Source organism: Podarcis gaigeae, assembly GCF_964106915.1.
Source record: "Podarcis gaigeae genome assembly, chromosome: 13".
Taxonomy (NCBI): Eukaryota; Metazoa; Chordata; class Lepidosauria; order Squamata; family Lacertidae; genus Podarcis; species Podarcis gaigeae.
The window spans coordinates 51,211,946-51,236,965 of NC_139689.1; the positions used below are offsets into that span (position 1 = coordinate 51,211,946).

The 25,020-nt window shown below is 41.8% G+C and overlaps 2 protein-coding genes across 38 annotated transcripts in view; one reads left to right on the forward strand and one right to left on the reverse strand.

Moving 5' to 3' along the window:
• The window catches only part of FHOD3 (formin homology 2 domain containing 3), a 320,858-nt gene extending 297,087 nt beyond the window's left edge, over window positions 1-23,771 (forward strand). For 28 of the 37 annotated variants that reach the window (XM_083708964.1, XM_083708979.1, XM_083708954.1 and 25 more), the window contains 4 exons: window positions 4,541-4,564; window positions 7,053-7,230; window positions 10,465-10,626; window positions 18,315-23,771. In XM_083708964.1, the coding sequence (XP_083565090.1) occupies window positions 4,541-4,564; window positions 7,053-7,230; window positions 10,465-10,626; window positions 18,315-18,397 (447 nt within the window). In that variant the 3' untranslated portion in view covers window positions 18,398-23,771. The remainder of the gene's footprint in view (window positions 1-4,540; window positions 4,565-7,052; window positions 7,231-10,464; window positions 10,627-18,314) is intronic. The other 9 variants (XM_083708967.1, XM_083708980.1, XM_083708982.1 and 6 more) reach the window with 1 other exon arrangement.
• The window catches only part of COBL (cordon-bleu WH2 repeat protein), a 1,088,462-nt gene that overhangs the window by 180,150 nt on the left and 883,292 nt on the right, over window positions 1-25,020 (reverse strand). The window lies entirely within an intron of this gene.

Here is a 25,020-nt window from a genome sequence, read left to right on the forward strand (position 1 = left end):
TTCCCCGACCTCCTGAGGAAAATAATGTGCAGCCAAAATAGAAATGTTGTCTTTAAAATTGATGGTTGGATCAAAAAAGCGTTTGTCTGTACTTCAGCATTTCTGTATCTGTGACACAGTATATATCCAGTCTGCCATTAGAAAATTTCGTTATTTCCATTATATGCCAGGTGCCATAAGAAAGCGGCAGAGATAGCACAGGATAGTACACACCCCGGAAATGATCTCTTTCAGCTTCTGCCTTCTGGAAGAAGGTATAGGGTTATAAAGGCCAGGACTAGCCGCCTGAGAAACAGTTTCTATGCAAATGCAATTCTGGTTCTAAACGCAGCATACGGGGTTTCTACAGTATAGTGTATTTTAAAATAGGGTTTTAGAGTTTTTAGGGGGTTTTGAATGTTTTATGTAGTTTTTATGTAGTTTTGTGGTAGTTTTTATGTAGTTTTATGTACTTTTGCAATTTCATTGTCCTGCATGGGACAATGACAATAAAGACAATAAAGATATATTATAATCTGAAAAGATAGGAAGCTTTTCCTGAAATTCTGTCTAAATCTGCCTCCCTTTCTTCAGATAATCCCTTTTTGTCTTGAGAACTATGGTAAAAAGAATACTGCTTTTCTCTTCTTTGTGTCCAGCATTTTTGAACTAGACCAGATTGAGGTTAGCATAGAGAAAGTTTTTTTTTAATATCAGGATGTCACAAGAATCCCCATTCAAGATATATCTGGACAAAAGTCATAACACAGGAAGGATGTATGCCCATGTCTACTTTATGATATGTTTAATCCATGTGGCAGTTACATTAAAGATCAGAATTACAAATGAAAATTGTAATATGGAAAGCATATTACTAAGAAATAGTGTCTGGAGTTTGCCTTTTTCCTCCTCCCTCCAAAGTCCGTTTCCTTGTGTCATGCCTTTCACATTATAAGTTTCAAGAGGGGGACTGTCTTGTTACTATTCTGGGAGTGCTTGTCAGCTGAAGAGTGGGTTAAGAATGTTTTAAATAAACGTATCTAACCAAACAATAATGCAATATTGGAAACAAATATGCCACACTACAATCCACAATCCTTTTTATTATTATTATCAAGCATCCCCATTCATTTTGAAGGATTTACTTGTGGCCCACACTATCCCAAAGGCATCAAGTGACTGGCATTAATATTTACATTCACTTTGCCACCATTTAGTCAATAAATAGCAGATGGCCGTTGAAGCACACAAAGGCCCAACAACAGTACAGACCTTGTATGGTTTAAATCTCTTGACAGGATGCACAGATGATTAGAAGTACAAATATTTTACCTGTCCCCGAATGACCTTTTAGATTTCTGCCATTAATGCTAGGGGGTTACTTATATAGTATTGTTTTCTGGAGGGATATATTTTTACTGGCAATGAATTAGCTTGCCATAATGAGAATAAGCAACTGGAGCATACCTACAGAGGTTCCGTTGGATAAAGGCTGGCTATCTTTCAGTGTCGCTAGGCCCAAAGCAAAACAAACAGCTCCCTCGTGGAACAAAACATACCCTTAAAAAGCAATGCTAGCCTGCTGTCGTCCGTCTCTCCCACAGCTAATCTTTCTTGCATTGAGTGTGCCGAAAACACCATGAAAGACAAAACAAACGAGCCCTTCATTTTTCAATTGCGAATGTTTCTGGAACAAAGAAATGAAAAGAAATGGATAGATTCAGATAAAATAATATCTGAGAAAGACTTTTTGTTAATGATTGGGTGCAATTCAACTAAAGTTAGACATAACTGATGGCCAAACTAGATGCGATATAGGAGACACATGAAGTGTTTCCCATCTTAATTTTTATTTTTTTACTTTGCTGTAGCCATAGGGTGGACAATCCACATCTTATTGCAACAGAGCCACAGTGCAACAGGGCCACCCCCTTTGGGCTAATTTCACAGTCAAAACAGATCACAGCTGCTTGGGGGGGGAGACTGCCCAGGGGTGAGATATTGCAGCACCAGGCCACTGCCTCCATCAAACTTGGAGCCCTCTGCTGCGGCAGTAAAGCGTGAAGATCTGTAAGGTTCAGGACCAGTTTCCTCTGCCAGCTGCCATGGTTACAAGTGACCCAGAAGGGCCTCCACACACACACACCCCACTGCCCTGCAGTTGGAAGCAGCTTCAGCCATTGCTACCTTCTTTCCTGGCGCGGCCATGATGATAGGACCCAACTACCGGTCCTTTGCACAGAGGGTGTTGGCAGGCCCTTGCCACTGAACCAGGCTACTATGTCTTGGCTGTTCATCAGAAGAAAGAACTGCTACTTCTCAAGTGCGCACTAAGACACCAACAAATGGGTTGTCACCCTCCACTCGCTTGAAGAGGCAGAAGAATGTCATCACTCCAACCTGATGCTTGCTGCATCCCTTCCTTTGGATGAGCAGTTTATGTTTCGGCCTTGCTTGAATCACTATGATTCTATTATCTGTTCTGTTTGTATCGCCTTCCACAATACAAACTGGGCATCACACAACAAGGTCCTAACACTTACTAGGGAGTATTGAAAACAGTGGTAAAGGTAAAGGGACCCCTGACCATTAGGCCCAGTTGCGAATGACTCTGGGGTTGTGGCGCTCATCTCGCTTTATTGGTCGAGGGAGCCGGCGTACAGCTTCTGGGTCATGTGGCCAGCATGACTAAACTGCTTCTGGCGAACCAGAGCAGCACACGAAAACGCCATTTACCTTCCCGCCAGAGCAGTACCTATTTATCTACTTGCACACTGACGTGCTTTCGAACTGCTAGGTTGGCAGGAGCAGGGACCGAGCAATGGGAGCTCCTCCTGTTGCGGGGATTCGAACCGCCGACCTTCTGATCGGCAAGCCCTGGGCTCTGTGGTTTAGACCACAGTGCCACCCTTATTAGATGCTAACACTTATTAGGGTATATTGAACACAGTGGAACTTTCTTCTTTGTAAACATCTTCTTTGTAAACAGACACTCCAGCAGAGAGAAGCAGAGCCAGAACAGCATAAAGCCAGTCAGATAGCTCCTCCTTTGTGGGAGGTAGTTAAGGTAGTCAAGTATTTTGCAGGCTTTGCCCTAGATCAAGATGTTAGAGAAACTGTCCCATCACCCTTTAATGTGCCTCAGATTAAATTCTGACCGCAATGTCTCAGTTTTGACCCATTGTATCAAGAAAGATTTTGACATAAAATCCTCAGATTCCTCCTCTTCCTCATCATGGGCACCAGAGATTTCCACAGCTGTATTTTGACCAGTGGTTGTGCATCCCAGTAGAACATTCCTTGAGGGCTGAATGTCATGCTAAGTCCCTCACATGGAGTTGCATTGCCATGACAGCAGCTCCCACAGAAGCTTTTATCATCTGATTCCCACGTCACACTTTTCTACCGGTGGCATGAATATTCTCCACACAATCTGCATGTTGAAAGATATTCTGCAATCAGTGACACACAGCATTTCCTAAATATTTTCATTTGATAGATTTAACAAGAGCCGGTTCCCATTAGATGAGTTTTGCTTAGATTCCAGCATTTTCTCCTGCTTTCTGTAGTACCTTATGGTGGAACTCTTATTATTTCAAAGAGAAGGCTAGAGAGCCACTTTCTTAAATGGTAACTTGCTATGTGGAAGTAGTTTTTATGTGAGATTGCTTTCACACAGGCAGTTCTTCATGTAAAAAACAGAAGGTATATGCAGGGTTGTGCTAACTCGACTAAATGTTTGAGCCTGCAAGGAAGACTCAAAGGCTAATAGCAGTAGTAGGTTTTTGCTTTCTGTTGCAGAGTAGCTTGTTTTCTTGAGTCCTTTGGAGTTCTTTTTCTCTTTGCAATTATGTGTGATGTGATTATGGCTGGATCTAGACACATAAAAATGTGTTTCAGTTAAAAGCATTGTAAATTTAAGCAGGGAAAACAGGTAGAGAAAAATGGGACTCCTGGTGGCACAATGTTATATTGCACATACAGTACAGTGCATATAAATCACTTTTTCTTTACCAGTCTAGTTGAGTCCTTGGTTACTTCCAGTCTCTGCTGGTGAAATATTGAACTATTTGGACTAATACTGCCCCAGGGGCTGGGTGTGAAAGGCTGATGAATAGATGGTTGGTTGTGCCTTGATGACCTTCTGGTCTGCTGACCCAACGTTTTCAAGAGGTGGCACTTAGCTGATATCATAGTGGGAAAGTTTTTTACATAATCTCATTAAAAAGATTTCTAGGAGAAACTGAGATAGCTGTAGCCATGAGTCCTTGCAGAAAAGCAAGCATGCCAAGAGTTACGTTGTGCTCAGAGCTCTCTCTCCATCAAACCTCCAGGTCAACTTCTAACCACCCAAATCTGACGTGACTATTCCTGGCAAAGGAACTGCCTGCTTTTTCCATGTAGAGGATTTATGGTGCCACGATAAGATATATATTCTCATTTTGCCTCTGTCATGTCATTGCTTAAACAGCCCCATGATTGTTCATGTTTTGTCAGTACTGTACTTCCTAAATGCTGCTTTCTGTCCTTTTCTACCCTGTCCTTTGCCTCCCTCTGGTAGACTGATGAAGAAGATGACACTGAGGTATGGTTCTGTGAAAAGAGCATGCCCTCTGCAGGCCCTCTGTGTGCTGTGAGATCTGCTAACAACAAAAACAGTCTTTCATTATCATGCATCAAATATTCCATAACCCTCTAAATATCCGTACTATCTTTAACATGAGATATTTAGACCACAGTGTGTTTGGTTTATAGTCCACTGTATGCAGTTTTTCATAATGGCATTGATAAAGAGCATGGCAGTGGTGCAGCTCAAGTCCAGGGTTGCGCAGCTCAAAAGCCCTGCAAACATCCATCCAGATTGTGGCAGATGATGGGGACAGTAGCATGCCAAAGCCCAATGGGGCTTGTTAATTCAGGATTCTAGTTGTGGCTAGTGCATACCTTTCTTTCATTAATTCTTTCTTTCTTACCTCCTTTTTTCCTGAGAAGGGATCCGATATGGCTTACAGATAAAATAAGAACAGCTAAAAACATTGGGGAGGAAAACAAAAATTAAAAAGCTGTTACACAGTAAAAGAATTAAAACTATATATCTGTGTAAAAGGAGTCAAAAGCGACTATGGGGTTGTGACGCTCATCTCGCTTTCAGGCCAAGGGAGCCAGCGTTTGTCCACATACAGTTTTCCAGGTCATGTGGCCAGCATGACTAAACCGCTACTGGCACACAGAGGACCAGGACGAGTGCCAGAGCACATAGAAATGCCGTTTACCTGCTTGCCGCAGCAGTACCTATTCATCTACTTGCACTGGTGTGCTTTCAAACTGCTAGGTTGGCAGGAGCTGGGACAGAGCAACGGGAGCTCACCCCATCGCGGGGATTCGAACCGCTGACCTTCCGATCAGCAAGCCCAAGAGGCTCAGTGGTTTAGACCACAGCACCACTCCCATCCCTCTGTATGATCTATTAAAAACATACCATCACAACAAAAGCAGCACAGCACCATCCCTTTCATTAAAAGCAGTCTGTCCCGCAAAGCCTGTTGGGACAAGAAGGTCTTACTTAACCTGCTGGTGGAAAGACTACAAGGAAGGAGCTAGACTAAGTCTGGGAGCAGCCACTGAGAAGGGCCAGGCAACTTCAGCAGAAGGGAGGGGTGCCTTTTTGACAGACTTGTTGAGAACAGGGAAATCTTCAACTAAACATCCACAAGTAAACTCCCTCACACCTAGTTAGCCTATCAGAGCACATGTTGCCACTGCAGTGTTGCTGTGCAACACCTTCACCACCATCCTGCTTGCCTAATTGACTTTCTAGCAACAGAGTTAACCCTTAGTTACACACTGAATGATTGCTGCTGCTGCACTTCAAACCATAATTGCATTGACAAGAGCAATCAATCAGAATAAGTAGCATTGTTAAAAAGAGTCTCCTCCTTCTAATTTCCTCCAGTTCATCTAATTGATGATGATGGTGATGATGATGATGATGATGATGATTTGTAACCTAAGATGCTAAGGAACTTGGGAGACAAAAACCACCCAAGTTGCCTAGCATCTTGGGTTAGAATAAAATGCACTGTTGCCGGTCCAGGGCACTGTGGTCTTCAGCTGGGTGAAAGCACACAAAGCAGGGCAGACAGAAGCCAGCAGAAAGAAGAAACAGCAACTCCACCCACCATCAGACTCCAAAAGAATTTTTAAAAATTGATACAGAGCTGTGACAGGAAGAAAGGGAGAAAGCACCATTCACTTGAGTTTGTGCTCTTTATTAGGAGATGTAATATGATTATGGGACCAAGAGAAGAGAAATGAATTAATTAATTATAATTGTATGGACTATTACCTTTTTACCTTTGAATCCATACCAGAGATATTCCAAAAAGGAATGAGAGAAATTGGATTGAGGGAAAGTGTGGAAATTCTGCGATTCGTACTTCATAAGGACAATAGAGAATTAATGGAGGCACCGGAAGCTTACTTACCACATTAAACATCTGTAGGGTTGAGCCTGCAGAAGCAGCCGAAACCATTCGCAAAAGCCTTCTGAAAAGGCCAAGTCTTCCTTGAGATTTCAGAGCAAACCTCCAGTGCCAGGTGGGCCTCCACAAAGTTGGCTCAACCGCTGTCAAAAGAGAATCCCATCAAACTTCAGTTGGTAAAGGCACTTAGAGCAGAAACTCAGATGTTGAACAAAACTCACACAGGGGAAGATGGCGTGGGTGCTCTGCAGAAATTTTTCGGTGTAGGGTGAGGAATGTAGATATAGTACTCCAAATTAACAAACACAGCTCACATCAGGTTGAGAGGTCTGCCATTTCTGGTACATCGCATGACTTAACTAATTGGTGTTGATTTTAAAATAATAATAATGATGATGATTAAACTCTGCATTTTGCTGTCTGTAAAATATGAGTATGAATTATGCACTCCCTGTGGTGGAAACGGAAGGATTATTGTCCGTTTGCTAGAACTGCAGCCAGAGTAAGAGAACGTCTTTGAAGGAGTGATTTCTTACATTTGCTAATGTGTGATTTTATAAATTAAAACTGGTGGGGAAATTCTTTCCACAGACTGGGAAATTCTGTAGCAGCAGCAGCTCTCCTCCACCTCAGAACCAACCGCAGGGGCTGCAATATGCAGAAGATGCAGTGGAACATGAGAATATGAAGGCCGTCTTGAAGACTTCCTCACCAAGTGGGGAGAACACCACTGTGCTAGGAGTGCGCACTCGAAGTCGGGCAAGTCGAGGTGAATACTTCGGTTTTGTTTGGGATACTGGGGCCATATGCTACTTTTTCCTACTATTATTCCTGCTGGAGTGTGCTGGTCCGGAGGCGGGGTTACCGTGCGGCGTGGTCTGAGTCCGGTCTAGGTCGAGGGTATGGAGGCTGTCCGTCAGGGGCGAAACGAGGTCCAAAGTGAGGAGTCGGGCATGGTCAGGAACTCTGGCAGGAGAGCAGGTCAGGGTGTCGGCAGGAACAGGTTACCAACGATGTTGCTCCCGCAACCTGGGACTGGGCTGGCTGGCCTTTATCTCCTCTGAGGCATAGGGCAGCCCCGGTCCACAGGTGACTCGCCTCTTCTGGCCTGAAGGCGAGCACTCCTCCTGCGAGAACTTAGTTCCCTCTGCCTCTCTGCCCTGAGCCTCTGCAGCTCAGGAGAGGCAGGAGGGTTACCGGACCCAGAGGCAACCTCACCTTCCCCTGACAGGGCTGGGAGAGGAGCACCTGCAGGCAATGGGTCCTCAATCACCTCCGGAGCCAGAGTGGATACATCTGGTGTCTGCTCCTGAGGATCCGGCACAGGTGAGGGCCCTTCAGGTTCAAGCCCCAGCCCCGGTTCAGCCGGCCCTGGAGACGGGGACTCCTGTGCAGGTTGGGACTCCTCAGGTTCAGCCTCTGAATCCGATTTCCAGGCCATCACACAGAGGCTCATATTTGAGAAACATAAGATATGCTGTGTGTGTACAGTTTATTGAGAAAATCTATAGAAAGCTATTGCTGTCGCCCTTTGAGAAAAGTAGATATGAGTCAATGAAGCTTCAAGGCTAGGAGATTCATTGTCAGATTTCCTGCAGTTTCTTTAAAAAAACAAAAATCTCGAATAGCTGCTTTCTTGGGTAAGTACTATCACACAGACACAAACACACACACCATATCATTCCTGGGTGAAGACTCCCTTCCCTGCTAGAAATAAAATATACCTTGCTATTTGACTTAGTATGTGTCACCCAATGAAGCTGCTTGGAGGAAGTTATTCCATGGGATTTTCTAGTCCATGGGATTTGTAGGAAGTGTGCAGGGCCAGCCCATCCATGAGGCAGGCTGAGGCTGCTGCCTCAGATGGTGGAATTCAAGGGGTGGGGCCCCTGCAGGCACCCTGCCCGCCCACTGGAGAAGCAAGGAGAAGCAGCAGTGGCTTCCTGGTTCTGGCAAGATCTCACAGGGCTCCCACGAGATACTGCTTGCAGTCATCCCAGCCACCACTTTCTCCCATGAGGAGAAGCAAAACGGGATGAGACACCCCTGGAAAAGCAAGTGTGCACATCTAGTCAAAGGTCTTTGTGGGAGGTCCCCATTGTGCAGATTGTCATTTCTTCAGAGGGTGCTGTTTTGAGGACTTCTCGGTTTGGGGGCTCCATATTGGGGTCCAGGTCTAATCGCTCTGAAGCTTGAGTCACTGGCTCTCTCAATCCAATTGTCTCTTCCCGCTCTTTGTCATGGTCCTGTTCAAAGTTGGGTTCATGACCCAAGTATTTTATATTGTGTGGCTGCCCTGGGATCTGTTGGAATGAAGGCTGCGATATTAAGTAGCCTGCCATAAATAAACCATCTACTTGCAACTTCAAGGAGCAATTTCCACTGAGGAAGAATTAACTCCCCACCCCCAGTGAGCTACAATCCTGATTAACATCTCCTCCTCTGGCTGCTATTAAACATTTGAAAAGCAGTGGTAGATCCAATCAAGAAACTTGTCTCATTAGGTTTAGCTCCGTTACGCCCAAAATCCCAAAGCAGACCTAGGAAAAGAAGCCACAAATCTCCATTCAGCTGCACATGTAGACGGACTCACTTTCCAATTTGGTTTGGTGTGCCATGACTAAATCCACTCAAGAATGATTTGTGATAGTCATACAAAAATGAAAAGATCTCCCAAATAGTTATTTTAATTATAACCAAATATCCACATGAGTTTCCACTAAAGCAGTTCAACGTATTGGGTAGCTGCTTCAAGCATTCTAGGCCTTTTATACTGAAGTGGGGATGCCAACCAACAAAGATGAGATCATGATCCTGAGTGTAATTTGAGTGAAGTATTACAGGAATCTTGAAGCCATGAGGAAATTCTTAACATCAGATGCTATTTTCAAAACCCGAAGCCAATTTAGAAGAAGACTGTCAACAGTCTTTGCTGCTGATACATCTATCCATTTCTGTTTCACATTTTCACTGCCAAATAATGGTTTTGAAATTCAAATGAGGGAGCACATCACACTAAGCCAAACTATGTCTCGGCACACACCCGCTTGCTCTCGAGGAGACCCAAGATTTGGATTAGCGTGTGAGCTGAACCTGAGATTTTGGTTGAAGTCTGTTTTCCTTAAATATGATCTATATAACCTTTGCATCATTGTTAAAGGTCCTGGTTAAACAAGAGAGAACATAATCTTGGTCCCAGATTTGGGCGACACATTCAGGCAAGCCTTGCCTAGGTGCTGTCCTGTGCTGACCTGAGAAGTGGGCCTGAGCTCCTTGCTAGGAGCTGGTATCATTCAGCCATTCTGAGCCAAAGTATGGCTTGTGTGATGTGCAAACCATAGTCTTGCTGTGTGGTGCAGACTAGCCACAAAGAGAAATAATTGTGGGGAAAGTTGTCGCTTTGTGTGACCATTGCTTGTCACAAAACAATCCCAGAAATTCAGTGGCTTGTGCTCAGTGGGCTCTGTCTTTCTGAAAGCTCACCATTACAGGTATATTCCTGCTTAAATCTTTATGCAGTTATATCCTATTCAGTTGTAGCAGGATTAATGGAGAATACAAATATTGTGTGTGTAGCAGAGATTCATAATACATGCATGGGTATACCTGAAAAAACCATACCTGTGGTTTGTGAGTTCACATTTGTACTCCCGTCATTTCCCAGCTATTGTTCCCTCTTCAACTTCTAATACTATACACACTGGTTTAATTACATAAATTACAGTTTAAAAATCTTTTGGGTGATGGTGCTCCAGGGTAACCAAATTACCATGTGGCATATAACCAACCTGATGAACTATTACTCTCATTTGACCTAGTTCTAGGAAGTTTTCTGGGGCTCTGCAAAATTCGACAAGGCATTTCACAGACCAGAGGTTAGTGAAACGGAACCTGAATCTTGGTGGCCGATATTATAAAATATTAGGACATGCTCCTACTTGCCGAAACCATCAGAACAACGTGGAATATAAAATCATGGTGTGTTGCCAATTCCATTTTCCAGGTCGCGTTGGCTCGTGGAACGCTGGCAATGATGATTCGCCTAACGCTACAGATGATGCAGCAGACGAGATCATGGATCGCATTGTCAAGTCTGCCACACAAGTGCCAAGTCAGCGAGCAGTGCCTAGAGAAAGGAAGCGGTCAAGAGCAAACAGGAAGTCATGTAAGTACACCTGGTGAACCAGTAAGAAGAATTGATTGTCCTTTTTGTTTTAGTTACAGATAGGTAGCCGTGTTGGTCTGCCATAGTCAAAACAAAAAAAAATTCCTTCCAGTAGCACCTTAAAGACCAACTAAGTTAGTTCTTGGTATGAGCTTTTGTGTGCATGCACACGAAAGCTCATACCAAGAACTAACTTAGTTGGTCTTTAAGGTGCTACTGGAAGGAATTTTTTTCCCTTTTTCTTTTGTTTATGTACGTGTACACAGGTGCATTGCATATGCTGTAGAAAAGATCTCTTGGGAGCCAAAAGTACAGGAGGACAGAAGTTGTGTGCTCCCTTGAGCTGCTGATTTTAGAAGGCTGCTGGGATGGAGGGGCTGGCTAAAATTGCAAAGAGTCAGGGAGTGAGACATGTGGATTTCATTAAGGGTCCTCCAACTTTGTCGCCCATGGTTTGACTACTGCATTTATTTGATAGTTGTTGTTGTTGTTAATGTTGTTGTTGTTTTTAATATGATTTTTATTGAAATTTACAATCACCAACCAACCCCCACCACCCACCACCAAAACATCACATCTTGTTACATGTATCCTACTTTGTGTTTCATAGATCCATTAGCTTCCGTCCTTCCCTTCCACCAGTTATCCTATTCCATTCTATAGTTTACAGATTCTTTAATTATAAATTATGCCATGACATGAGAATTATTTTAATCCTGCCAACATTTTCATATTTGTACAATTCTCACTTATATAAACCATAAATTTACTCCATTCTTTTTGCTACTTTGTCTCCTCCTGATTGCAAATTCTGTGTGTCAATTTAGCCATCTCAGCATACTCAACCAACTTTATCTGCCATTCTCTTATCGTCAGCATCTCCTGTTGCTTCCACTTTAGAGCTATCAGAACTCTGGCTGCAGTTGTTGCATATAAATATAATCTTTGATCTATCTTTTTAATCCCTTCTCCCACCAAACCTAGCAAAAATTCTTCCGGCTTTTTGGGAAAACTGTACTTAAACATCTCTTTTAACTCGTTGTAAACCGCATCCCAAAACTCTTTTATTTTATTGCAAGACCACCACATGTGATAGAAATCGCCGTATTTTTCCTTGCACTTCCAGCAGGTTTTACTACTTGTTCTATACATTTTTGCCAATTTGGTGGGAGTGAGATACCAACGATAAACCATCTTCATAACATTTTCTTTTAAGGCAGAACAAGCAGTGAATTTTATGCTCTCATTCCAGAGTTTGGCCCATACATCATATTCTATGTTATGTCCCAAATCAATAGCCCATTTTATCATAGCCTCTTTTATAAATTCATCTTTTGTGTTCCATTCTAGTAAGAGATTGTACATTTTTGATAATAGCTTGGATTTACTCTCTAAAATATCTATTTGAAATTTCGATTTTTTGTCCTCAAATCCTATTTTTTTATCCTCTTTAAAGACATCATTGACTTGATGGTATTGCAACCATCCTGTCAATTTTTCAGCAATGCACTCATAGGGCTTTAATTTCCAACCTTTTTCAGCCTTCATCAAAATTTCCTCATATGTGGCCGCTCTCCCTAGTATGTTCAGTTTTTTAGCTGTTAATATATCAATTGGTGACAGCCACCACGTTGTTTTCCTTTCCAACAAATTCTTGTTTCTTTCCCAGACTTCAAATAAGGCACCTCTTATCACATGATTTGTAAACCCCTTATGCACTTTTGCCTTACCACACCAAAGATAAGAGTGCCATCCAAATCTATTGTTCAACAATAGAATGAATGTTGTTTTTTAAACTGTCACAGGCATGTCTGTATGCAAGGTCAAGACCTTTTATTCAGACAGAACTCTATGACAACTGAAGAAGTCTTCATATTAGCATTCAAACTAAGAATAAAAAAAAATTAATTGCCCAGACCCTGCTGCACCCTGTCCAAGTACAAAGTTCCATGCATACAGTAGACAAACCCTGAGACTGGCAACTCCATAGAACAGAATTCTTATTTTTGATACAGGGTTAAGTAGCATAAGACAGTTGTGTGTCCCCATACGTCAGTGTCCTCACAAGTCAATAGGGCATCTGCTCAAAAGTACACTCAAATTTGCACCAGCTTAGGCTCCGCGTTAGAAGAAAGGTGGAAATATAACCGTAAGAAAATAAAAATAAAATAAAAAACACATGTGAAGTGTTTATCGTCCTGTATTGTTGGCCCTCGGAGAAGTTTCAGACATTACTGAAAAAGTGCTGCCTGCCAAAGATGTAGTCATTCCTGATTTTGGCGGCACTTCAGAAGTTCAAATGGGAACTTGCTGTGGTTATATTTGTACCCACAGCCTGCACATTTTCCTTGCCCAGTTCTTCTTTGAGAGTTCTCAAGAAGGAATGCAGAAGCTAGTGGACCATTTGGCTAGCACCTCTTAAAATCCAGTGCCACTCAGTAAAACTGTGTGCGCATTTAATTGCTGTATAAATGAGTAAGAAGCATACAGTTTGTCCTTCAGCTTTTTGATTTGATGTATGTAAAGACACATTTTTAGAGGGTTTCAGAGGCATTGTGGCTTTCCCTGAGCCACTGAGATAGGGTGGAATAGAACTCCAATCAATAAAAACCAGCTTTCTAATGCCCTCTTCATTCTTTTAGCATTTTTGTGACGTTAGACCAAAGGAGAGAGAGCAACAGAGAGTGAACAAAGTGCAATGAATTGGCAGTCAAGCTGGTTAATGCTGTTGCAGATTAAGAGTGTTTTGCACCAAGCTGCCCTTGGTTCTAATTAGCTGGCATGTGCTTAAGAGCACATTTACTTTCCCCAGAGTGCTAAAGGAGGAGATCCTGCATGTGGCCATTTCCTTGGAAAGGTAACACAGACATTTGTATAGAGCGGGCAAACATCCCAGCAATGCAAATGAGCTGACACTGGCTTTCCTTTCCTTTCCACTGCAATTCTCAGCAGCCCTTTGCCCATCCAGGTGGACTTGAGGTTCTCCATACGTTGGCATCACTCACTTATAATTTGCCCGTGTGCTTATTCCATGCAGATTGCCTTGTATTGGACATTTCTTCTGTAGCTGCTGTCCATTCTTATCCCCTCCTCTATATCAAGGCCCCATGTGTTTCTCATCTTTGCCAGGCCTCCTTTGCTCCTGGGGAACTGGGGAGCAAAAAAAAATGATGGTAATGAATATGCTATATAGTATTCCATGGTGCTGGTTCTCGTTTGTGTTCAGTGGAAAACATCAACAGGGAAGAAAGACTCTGTTGATGTTTAGGCAGAAGCCCCTTTCCTCTAACCTAATAAATCCCAGCTCTCTCACCAGCTTGATGTTCAAAATCTGAACATGACATTGAATTGAATTGAAGTCAGCCTCAAAATGGATCCATTCCTCAAGTATTTTAGGATAGCTGCTCCGGAATGAAAGTTTTATGCAACTGAACCACATATACCTGAAATGCTAGGTTAGCGTCAATTAAGCATACAGCTCTTAGGCTTTTTGCAAGAGCGCTATTCACAAAGCCTACATTCTTATCCATCTCACAGTCCTAACAAATAGAGATATGTTACACTCATCAACCAATCTTGATAGTGTACTCTTAATGCTGGTGCAAACCAGCCTTAAGAAATCCAAATTTATCCCATCCATTTGAAACCGTGGAATGACTTCTCTCTTGAATATTTAAGCTCACATGGAAACGTGGCAGATTCGGTATTCCATGGGCACATTTTGTGGTGCATGTGTATTTCTTTTTATATATATAAATTTTTATTAGTTTTTTAACATACCATTTTCAACAATAATTAAACATACTTTTACATCTTAATCAATTTTTTTGAATTCCATCAGTCCTGTCTGAAAATTTTTCAATCTAATCTCTTAGTATGCATTTCTTATTTTCCCTGTTACATTTCAAACTCATAACCAATATCTCTATCTTTCTCTACTTTGTAACACTTCGTATATTTCTCCTTACAAAACTTCTTGTAGTCCTACTAGCGTAATTTGTTGATTACAGTTGCTCTTCAAATAATTCATATACTTCTTCCGATCTTCTGTAAATCTCTGGTCCCGCAGGTTTCGAATCCTTCCTATCATTTTGTCCAATTCTGAATAGTCCATTAATTCTGTCTGCCATTCTTCTTTCATTGGAATTTCTTCTTGCTTCCGTTTCTGGGCTAACAATACTCGTGCCGCTGTTGTTGCATATAAGAACAATTTAACACCTTGCCTATTAATGTCTTGGCCTATAATACCAAGTAAAAATGCTTCTGGTTTTTTTAGGAATGTATATTTCAACATCTTTTTTCATCTCATAAAAATCATTTCCCAGAAGTTCTTTACTTTCTTACATTCCCACAACATATGATAAAGTAGTGCATGTGTATTCCATTTGTAAATATCTTTCATGAATTCCCACATTCTTAAACACACGGAGCAGTCTGAGATTGAAGTACTTAAGAATGTGGAAACAGAATCATAGAAACTTTGAGTTGGAAGGGACCCCGAGGGTCATTTAGTCCAACCCCTGCAATGCAGGAATCTTAGCTAAGGTAAAGATAAAGGTACCGCTGCCCGTACGGGCCAGTCGTGTCTGACTCTAGGGTTGCGCGCCCATCTCGCTTAAGAGGCTGAGGGCCAGCGCTGTCCGAAGACACTTCCGGGTCACGTGGCCAGCGTGACGAAGCTGCTCTGGCGAGCCAGCACCAGTGCAGCACACGGAAACGCCATTTACCTTCCCGCTAGAAAGCGGTCCCTATTTATCTACTTGCACTTAGGGGTGCTTTCGAACTGCTAGGTGGGCAGGAGCTGGGACCGAATGATGGGAGCTCACCCCGCCGCGGGGATTCGAACTGCCAACCATACGATTGGCAAGTCCTAGGCACTGAGGTTTTACCCACAGCGCCAAAGCATCTTAGCTAAAGCACCCATTTAATAGTTATGCTTGAAAAAATGCACTGCGTGATGGGATTTTTCTTATAGCATTCACAACGTATATAAAAAATCTGATTTGGTATGACAAAATTAAAATGTCTCCAGAATACCTTTAGAATACCAAATATTGATGTAAAGCACAATAATAATAAGTAGTCATGGATAAACACATGCTGGATTGCTGAAAGCAGTGTGGATGATGACCAGCGTGACTGAATTTTGAGGACAATAGTCAGAGGTTTTTTTATCCGCAGTGTTAGGCCTGAATTCTACTTTAGTCAGATGTTGGTTCTGTCAGCTTCATTTTGTCCTTGTTCCTTCATCCCTAAATTGCTTGGTAGAAGCATTGTGATACTTTGGTAGTATTAAAAATATTTTCAGTAGCTTATAGCGGCTGCCAGAATATTGGAAGAGTGAGGAGATTCCCTCAGTGTTAGAGTGGCAAACTAAATTTTGCCAATATATTGAACTAGCCAAGATGACAGCATCAATCAGAATGCAATCAAAACAAAAATTAAGAAAGGAATGGAAATGTGTTGAAGAATATATTGTACAAAATCATTCTATTAGAAATCTCTGGATACAGTAAGTATAGATTGAACCCATTAAGTTAAGAAGCTATGTTTTTAACAGATGATCATTCTAATGAACAAAAATGAAGACAATATTAGAGTTGGGGTTTTTTAAGTAACAAGTTGGATATCACGCATGAGGGTGAAGGAAGTCACATGGGTATTTGGGTAAAAGGGGAGGTGGTTATAGGGTTAGGTGTGGGGAATTTATAGAAATAATATATGTTATGTAGAATGTTGAATGTGTATGACAATTAACATGTAACGTGAATTAATTTTAAATAAATAAATAACTATATTTTCAGTAGCTTATCAGCAACTGACATCCACAGGGTAGGATATCACTCCGGGCTATATTGATATTGCCTAAATGTGTCTGTTTCCCAGCATTTGGGAGCTTGAGTGAACGTGGAAAGGCCTTAACACCTGTTAAATGGAAAGGCTTTTCATTCATTGAATTTGATTAAGTTTTGAGAAGGCTGCGCTTCCAACTTTCTCATCCGTTTGGGCTGCCAACTTTTGCTAGTCCATTACCAAGCCCAGGCACCAGCTCAGCACATCTCTTTCCTACACCTGCCTTCAATGTAAAGGAGAAGTCAGGTGCATGTCACCACCATACTGATGACAACACACTCCAAAACTATGGCTGACCCCACTCAGAGGTTTCATGTAGATCAGGCATAGGCAAACTCAGCCCTCCAGATGTTTTGGGACTACAATTCCCATCATCCCTGACCTGTTAGCTAGGGATCATGGGAGTTGTAGTCCCAAAACATCTGGAGGGCCGAGTTTGCCTATGCCTGATGTAGATGTTACTGTGGCGGTGTGATACCAAACCCTGAAGAACCTCGCACCGGAGGCTCCATGGGGTCAAACAATAACTTCATTTTTTTGGAGCCGGTGATCCAAATAGGAACACAATCCCTTCAAAGCAGTGGCTGCTGCTCCAAACTCCAACAGTAACTCCCAAAGAATACAGTGGTGCCCCGCAAGACGAATGCCTCGCAAGACGGAAAACCCGCTAGACGAAAGGGTTTTCCGTTTTGGAAGTACTTCGCAAAACGAATTTCCTATGGCCTTGCTTCGCAAGACGAAACTGTTTTTTTCCTTTCCCCCCTCCTTTTCCCCAAGCCGCTAAGCTGCTTATCAGCTGATCCGCTAAGCTGCTTATCAGCTGATCCGCTAAGCCGCTTAACAGTTGATCCGCTAAGCCGGTAAGCCGCTTTTCAGCTGATCCGCTAAGCCCGCTAAGCCGCTAATAGCGCTAATCCGCTAATCCGCTAATGGGCTTGCTTCGCAAGATGAAAAAACCGCAAGACGAAGAGACTCACGGAACGGATTCTTTTCGTCTTGCGAGGCACCACTGTACCATGCTGAATGGTACTGGAAGCTGCAGAGGTCGAGGTGTATCAACAGGGACATATTCTCCTCTCTCTGTCCTGACACAGTCTTCATACAGGGTGACCAAGGTGGTCTCAGCGCCAAAAGCAGGGTGCATTCCAGACTGAGATGAGACAAGAAAGGCAGGGTCATCCAAGAGAACATGGCAATGGATGGTAACGACCCACTGAAGAATCTTGCCAGTGAAAGGGATGTTAGTGACCAGATCTTCCAGGTCCAGGGAGACCTTCCTCTTCTAGTCTCCTTGCCATCTTTTTCAGGCAATCTGGGACAAAGCTGTCTTGCAATGAGGCCGTCGCTTCCCAGGCCACCTGCTCTCTGCCAGATTTTACAATAAATAATAATAATAATAATAATAATAATAATAATAATAATATATTTTTATTTATACCCCGCCCTTCCCGGTTTAAAAACAGGGCTCAGGGCGGCCAACAGCAAATATAAAACATTGATTAAAATGCAACTTAAAATAGCATAAAACAGCATAGAATACAACATAAAATGCAGCATCAATATCAGTAAAATTCAAAAATTCAGGGGTCATTTTTTGGGGGAGTAAACCCTAGTCAGTAGACATTGAATGATCACCAGGGCTAACTGGCCAAGTTGGTCCTAATTTTGTACATTGGGATATTTCTCTGTTAGAATGCACAAATCACTCTTCAGGAAGGGAAAGCCTTGATTCTGGACTTGTAGCTGCGTGTTTGGCTGGTTATATTTTTGTGTTTAGTCTAGTAGCACCTTCATCCTTTTTTCCTTTTTTTCCTTTCTATTTTGTGACTGCTCAGTAAGGAGGACACTTAAGAGCGGACTGACACCAGAAGAAGCCAAAGCACTTGGTCTGATGGGCACTTCAGAGATGCAGGTGTGATAACAGCATCCGTGTCAACTCCAAGAAGAGTCGTTGTCATATACAGGCACAGGCACACAGGCTGCCAGCAGTCTTTCAGTTTAGCATTCTCCCGTCAGTTCCATTTGCTGCTTTCCCCATCATCTTTTAGATTCATTTTCATAATACTGAAGCAGGCTAAAAAAGGCAACACAAAGGGCTATAATAATAATTAAAAAAAAGGTGTGTAACAGACCAGTGAAATTAAGTCAGGGCTGTGGGGGAAGAGGTGATGTGGAAATTGCCTAATGTTGTTCTGTCTTGTTCATGCTGCGTTGATGTGGTCTCTAAGAAGGTTTTCCGTATTTTGTATTTTGTGAAAGGTGTTTATGTTCATTTTCCTCGTGACCTTTTGTAATAATTGTAAAGTACTATATTTTGTCAGTTCGAGGGCAGTTCTTTAAATAGGCAAACTAACTTCTGTCACAGTTGCGATGACCTCTCTGAAGACAATGTTGTTAAATAGAAACATGCCATGAATTTTTATCTTTCCACCAAAGAATGTAAAAATGTATGTCTACTTGTGTATATACCGAGTATGTGCGTGCATGTGGGCGTGCACACACAACGTGCGCGCACACCCACGCCTACCGAGTCCAGGTGCCTTCAATTTTCACGCATCCTGTCCTGCATGAAGGGAAATCCTTTTAACAGGAACTCATTCCACTAGGACATTTTTATCCCGGGACCTCTCACAAACATGTACATGCACATTCAACATAATAGCACATGTGCACAGGGATAGCACAAAGTACCTCTTGTCACTCAGCTGTAGAGATGTATATATAAATTATAGCAGTGTGCCAGCAACTAGCCGGAGACAAAAGAGGATTTGCTGTCAAGGTCAAGTAGGAGTTTTGTGCACATGCGTGGGCTGATTAGGCTATTTTCTTAATCTGATGTAGCAAAGCATAACTCTGTCAAGCCCACTGGATGAATTATACAAAGGTCCTGCTATGCTCCTTTCCAGTTAGATTTTCAACACCACCACAAACCATGACAACAACAACAGAGAATGCAAGACAACAGGGAATAGAGACAGTTTCCGTCCTTGCACATGGAAACTGTCCCCCATCCCCCAAATCATGGGGATATTTAAACATCCAGAGATTTCCTTTCCGAAGTGTACGGAATGTAGTTTAAAGAATGTATATGAGAGGGGTTTCTTCCACTTATTTCCATGGCTTTCATGAAGCAGCTCTTTAGAAACACCCTATCGTGGAAATATTCAAGAATCAAACACATTCAGTGTTTCCCCTTTTCTTGAAGACTGGTATAAAAGGGAACTTTTTACACTTAAACATACCTCTAAGCTAGTGGTACTAAAGAAGGCATAACGATTGCATCACTGTTGCCATGCCAGCCAATGGCTCAACACTTGAAAAACAAACTTGAGAGAAAGTTGCACATCATTCTGGCGGACTACAGTCACAGCCTTTATGCAGAAAGCCAAATACTGGCCATACAACTATAAGAAAAGAGTGTGAGAAATTCCATCTGTACGTTGCTTCTCTCACTCAACTGCTGGATTTTGTCCCATGAGTTACTGTTGCTATTAACTTTGACCTTGCCCCTCTAAGAGGATGTTTGTCTCTTGTAACAGCTACCGTAGGGCTCCTGGATAATGTGTATTCCCTCAGTTTTGACATACTGTTTATTTAGTGATTCTGCAATGATATGGAAGGGTTGTTGTTTTTTTAATAAACCCAGTCAGTGTGCATTTTTGACTAAAGAGGGAAAGGTATTGGCCAGTAAACTGAAGGAAATTGAATGTATTTAATCAATATTTCATTTATTTCAGGAGACTGAGGTTAGTCTCTGGCAGAGGGGTTCCTAAATCCTTGCTATCAAAAGCATATCCCCCACCTCCTATATCAAAGGATCTTCTTCCATAATAAAGTAGTAAGTTATTGCAAATTTCCAAAACGGTTTGAGAAATGACCTGAAACACAGCTGGTAAACTGGTTGAAATGCTCAGGCACAAAAACAATATTTATGTTTACAATTGCTACAGATCTTATGCTCTAGAAGAGCACACACTGTCATTTTACATTAACCAGGTTTTTTGGTGGGGGGGAACCATCCTAAATGGTTGCATTTACCTGTCTGCTTGACAACATCCATTTGGCCATTTTTATGATTACTGAGATTTATACCTACTTTTCAGTCAAATTCCCAGTGTAGCTTATGGAATTTCATTTCTTAGCAGGCACTCTTGTCATAAGCACTTCTGGTACTTATTGAGCCAGAACATATTAGGATTATACGAAGATACATATATAATTTTTTTCTAGACAGCAGGGGTAAGAGGTCCTGCTTACCTGTTCCTGTAAAATATGGTGTCCTTAACTGCCTACTAGTTAGACAGTAGCCCAGTACTCCAAAAAAGCACATTTTATACATGACAGCAAACAAATGTACAACTGGTCCTTCAAGGATTGCCATGTTGCCCTTTTTATTTACCATTGGCAAATAAAACCCTCTCAGATATTTCGCCAGAATATTTTTATAATGCCAGTGGAGTTGTCCCACAGGAAATGTTTTCTAGGTTGCTGGTATGAGTTGGGATCCAAACAGCCACTTGAGCTCACACACAAGGATTTCACTGGCCCAACCAAAGTCATGTCATTCTCTTTGAAAATCCAGTATCTATCCCAAACAACCATCTGTTTTGAAACAGTTTGCAAAACAGTTTGCAATGCAAAATAGTGGTGGGCCGGCCTTCTTTTTTTATGGAGACACTAACATATACCAATCCAGGAGCTCATGAAATGAGTTCCATTGAATCCTCACTACGATCACCCATTTATTAAAAGTTTGGCCATAGGTACTCATCTGGGATTGACAGACCTCCTCATGTGTTCCGAATGAAATGTGCTCATGATTCTGGTTTGCATGCAAGAAAGAGACACCACCAAGGGAACCTATACCTTCGTTTTGTTTGCCTTGAAGGTTTTCAGTAATGTACTCCAGTTCTCCCTTGCTGCCAAGGGACTGTTCGCACATCTGCATGATGTTATGCTATTCCTTTGATAAAGACATAGACAGATACTAGCATTTATCAGGTGCTGCCAAAAAATCTAATTGTTTCAAGGCTTTGAAAGTGAACAATATCCAAGTCAATCCTATCTTCAAACTGAAGGATAATTGTCAGTGGCAACAGTACAGTAGCTTTTGAGCCATGCAGCAGAAATGCCCGAAGGAATTCCATGCAACATGCTTCAAAACGTACTATCACAGCAGAACCTACATTTTTCACTCACCGCTGCTTTGTTGGTTCAAACATCTACATAACAGATTTCAGATGCTATGTAACAAGGGAATCTATTTGTCCGCTGAGCCCTACCTGTCATTTTCTCACAAGCCTTAATAATTGTTTTCTTGAGTTCAAAAAGAACTCTCAGCTAAAAATGGCAATGCAAAGAATTCCTCAGCATGAACAGTGTAACATTCGGGGAAAAATGCACCAAAAGTAACCAAGCAGTTTTCTCTAGAAGCAATATCTATTTTGAAGTCACATGGTTCAGTCTCCCCTCCTATTCTGAATGGCGGTTGTAAAAGCAAAAATGTTGAAGGTGTAACATGTGGGATGCTTCAGGTCACAGTGCAAAACCTGGCAACGTGATCATGGCTATCCACTGCCTTTAACTCATACAGCATTCTGCAGAGTTCATTCTTCAAAAAGGTTGCTAGCTCTTACTAACTTCAGCTGAACTTCTAAATCTGACCCCCATTTATTAAAAAATGTTCTCAGTCGATGGCCTTGAAATGAATTGCTTTAGGTTGTGCATTTGCAGCTCTCCCCATCCCCATGTGCACTTTTCATTTGTCCGTAAACACTCAAAGTTTTTCTAGAAAGCCATACTCAGGCAATTTTTAGCCAGGAATGCAGATACCATTTTAGATTTGTAAACTGATGCAGTCCTGTTGCTGGACGCAAGAACATGGCAAGTAACATGCACAGTGCAAGCCTATATATGTCTTCTCAGATGTAAGCCCCATTAAATTCAATGGACTTACTCCCCGGTAAGTGTGTTTAGGCTGGCAGCCTAGGTGGGTCAGGTTTCTTAGTTTTATATATATATTGTTGCTAGTAATATTCAGGGAAAGTCATGTAACGTTAATGAGACTTGGATTTTGGACACGATCCACTGGGAAGTTCTCCTGTGCAAGTTCCATTTGAGTGCTGTTTCCCATGCATTTCAGGAGCACATTCATTTGTGCAGGAGAGCCTTGCGGTGAATTCCCTATCCAGTCTTCTACAAATTTCAAATAGTTTTGGATTCCTCTTCCATCCAGATTGTAAAGCAAAAGATTGCACTTTCACAAATAGCCTCCGTATTCTGTAAAGCACAGAGAGCTTTGTGTTTTCCTGGTCAAAATGAAGCATTTCTTTATTAGAAGTTGTAGTAAAAATAATTTCCACATTCATTAATTAATGTGAAGTGGGGGTGGAGTTCACATGTCGTTACTTAACAATTCACTTAGATACATGACTAATTCAAAGGAGCATTCTAAAGACTATAATTTACACACATGCAAGGGGAGAAATCCTTTAATTTTGAAATACTTTACTTTGACTTTGCTACCTAAAGCATAGGTATGGATGGCTTACAACTATCCATCACTAAGTTTTAACAGCTGTGAAATACAATATTTTTTGTGAATGAAGAAGCCCATTTGTGATGTTGGGTTACATTTCCCTTTTCAAAGGACTGTCTTTGGACTTATTGTGTCTTTTCTGTGAACTGGGAATTTAAAAAAGATATAGTTCTAAAGTAGAAAAGGACACGTTTCTAGACAAAGAATTATTGTAAAAATGTGTAAATGTGACTAGACTTTGTTTTGTGTGTAGCATAGTGTAAAATAAGCTTTTTTTCCAGCAGTGTTATTCTATGAATTGTAATTTAAGAACAAGCCATGCATGGTCAAATATATATCCTGCAGGGAACACACACGCACACCATTGTTCATTTTGTTGTTTTCCTGGCTGTAGGCAAAGACCTGTAAAATGTTGAATTTAATATTTCATCCTCACAGTTTTACTTAATGAAGAACTTGAATTAACTCCCCCCCCCCACAAAAAACAATTTCCTGCATCCTAGCGCACTGATAATTTGTTGCAATCTTCATCCAGTTTTGGCACTACATTGAGTATAACAGGAGTTTCCTTTTAAAAATACTCAACATCTATCTCTGCTCCCAAATTACTCTTCTGTTTTAGATTTAAAAAGTTTGTGCCATGCAGGCTTAGAATATTGACCATTGACCTGTGCCCAGAAATCTCTGATATAATTTTAAAGTTCACTTCTACCGCATTATGTAAACACATCATGCAATAAAGCTTTCTAATGCACTGCTTTTTCTTTTTATGGGAAGGGGGGGCGGGCGTGTATTTGTATTAAATTTAGTCTTCATCCAGACCATCACTGAACGGGCATTGTTTCACTTCTCCGCTCCCCTTTTCATGATGCAAAATGTTAAAAAGGAACTCTTGGTCTCCCTGGCTGTCCCTGGTAAGAAGGAGGTCATCACAGAATGGTCACAGAAAGGTTGGGAAACATCTAACCCATTTTGACTACAGAAAAGGGAATAGAATGGAAGCTGCTGCTGCTGCTGGAATGAAGAAGATGGAGACATTGCGCTAGATGTAAACAGACCACTGAAAAGAAAGGAAGGCTCACAGGTAGTGATGGAGAATAAATTTATCAGTGGGATGAGGTGAGCAAAATATGTCCTGGCCACATGTTGCTTCCTCCTATATAAGTGGCTGCCATAATTGCTTTGCTCCAGTATGCGTGGAATAACATGAATCCTGTCGTCTCAACTAGGGTACAGTTTTCCCAAACTAGACTGGTTGCAAATACGAGAACCACAACTACCACTCCATTCACACCCCATTGCTTCTGGGTTACCAACCGAGTAGTTAGGCTACCAGATTTAGCCCAGCGACCTAATGTGGTATCACTGTGTTTGATATGATAATAAAATATACAATACGTTGGCATATGATTTGCCGTCCCCCCCCCCAAAAAAAACCCAGTAGCTTGCTATTTAAATACTCCTTTGTGGGTGGGAGTGGGAAATCTGCATTCCAGTAGGCCTCAAGGCATATGCACTGAGCCCCTATCTGACTGTTTTAGCATTCCAGTTTTACTGGTGCAAAGTTAAGAGAGCAAAGGGCTGTCTGCCAGCAATGTAGTAATGCTTTTTAACATGTGGGTTGGTTGGCTAGACACTTCTCCCTTCTCTTCTTTCGCAGCAGATCCATTAGCAGTTCTAAATTCCAGATGTGCACTGACAACACATACATAGATTTTACTAACTCGAAAAACCCAGTCAGGGCTCATTTTTTGGTCTTAGGGAAGCCTGTGGACTCCAGCCAGAGAATAACTATGTCTGCAGATTAATGCATTAAACAGCTGTGCACTAGAGCGGTGGCCTCCTCCTCTGGTAACTACGTATCTTGCAAAAGCAGTTGAAATCACAGTTTCTCTTTCCCATTTTAGCATTCCCCCCTAATGCACTTTAGCTTTTGAAATTCACTGTCCTTCTGAAGGAAGGATTATTACGGCCTAGTGATGGATATACACCTAAAACGGGGA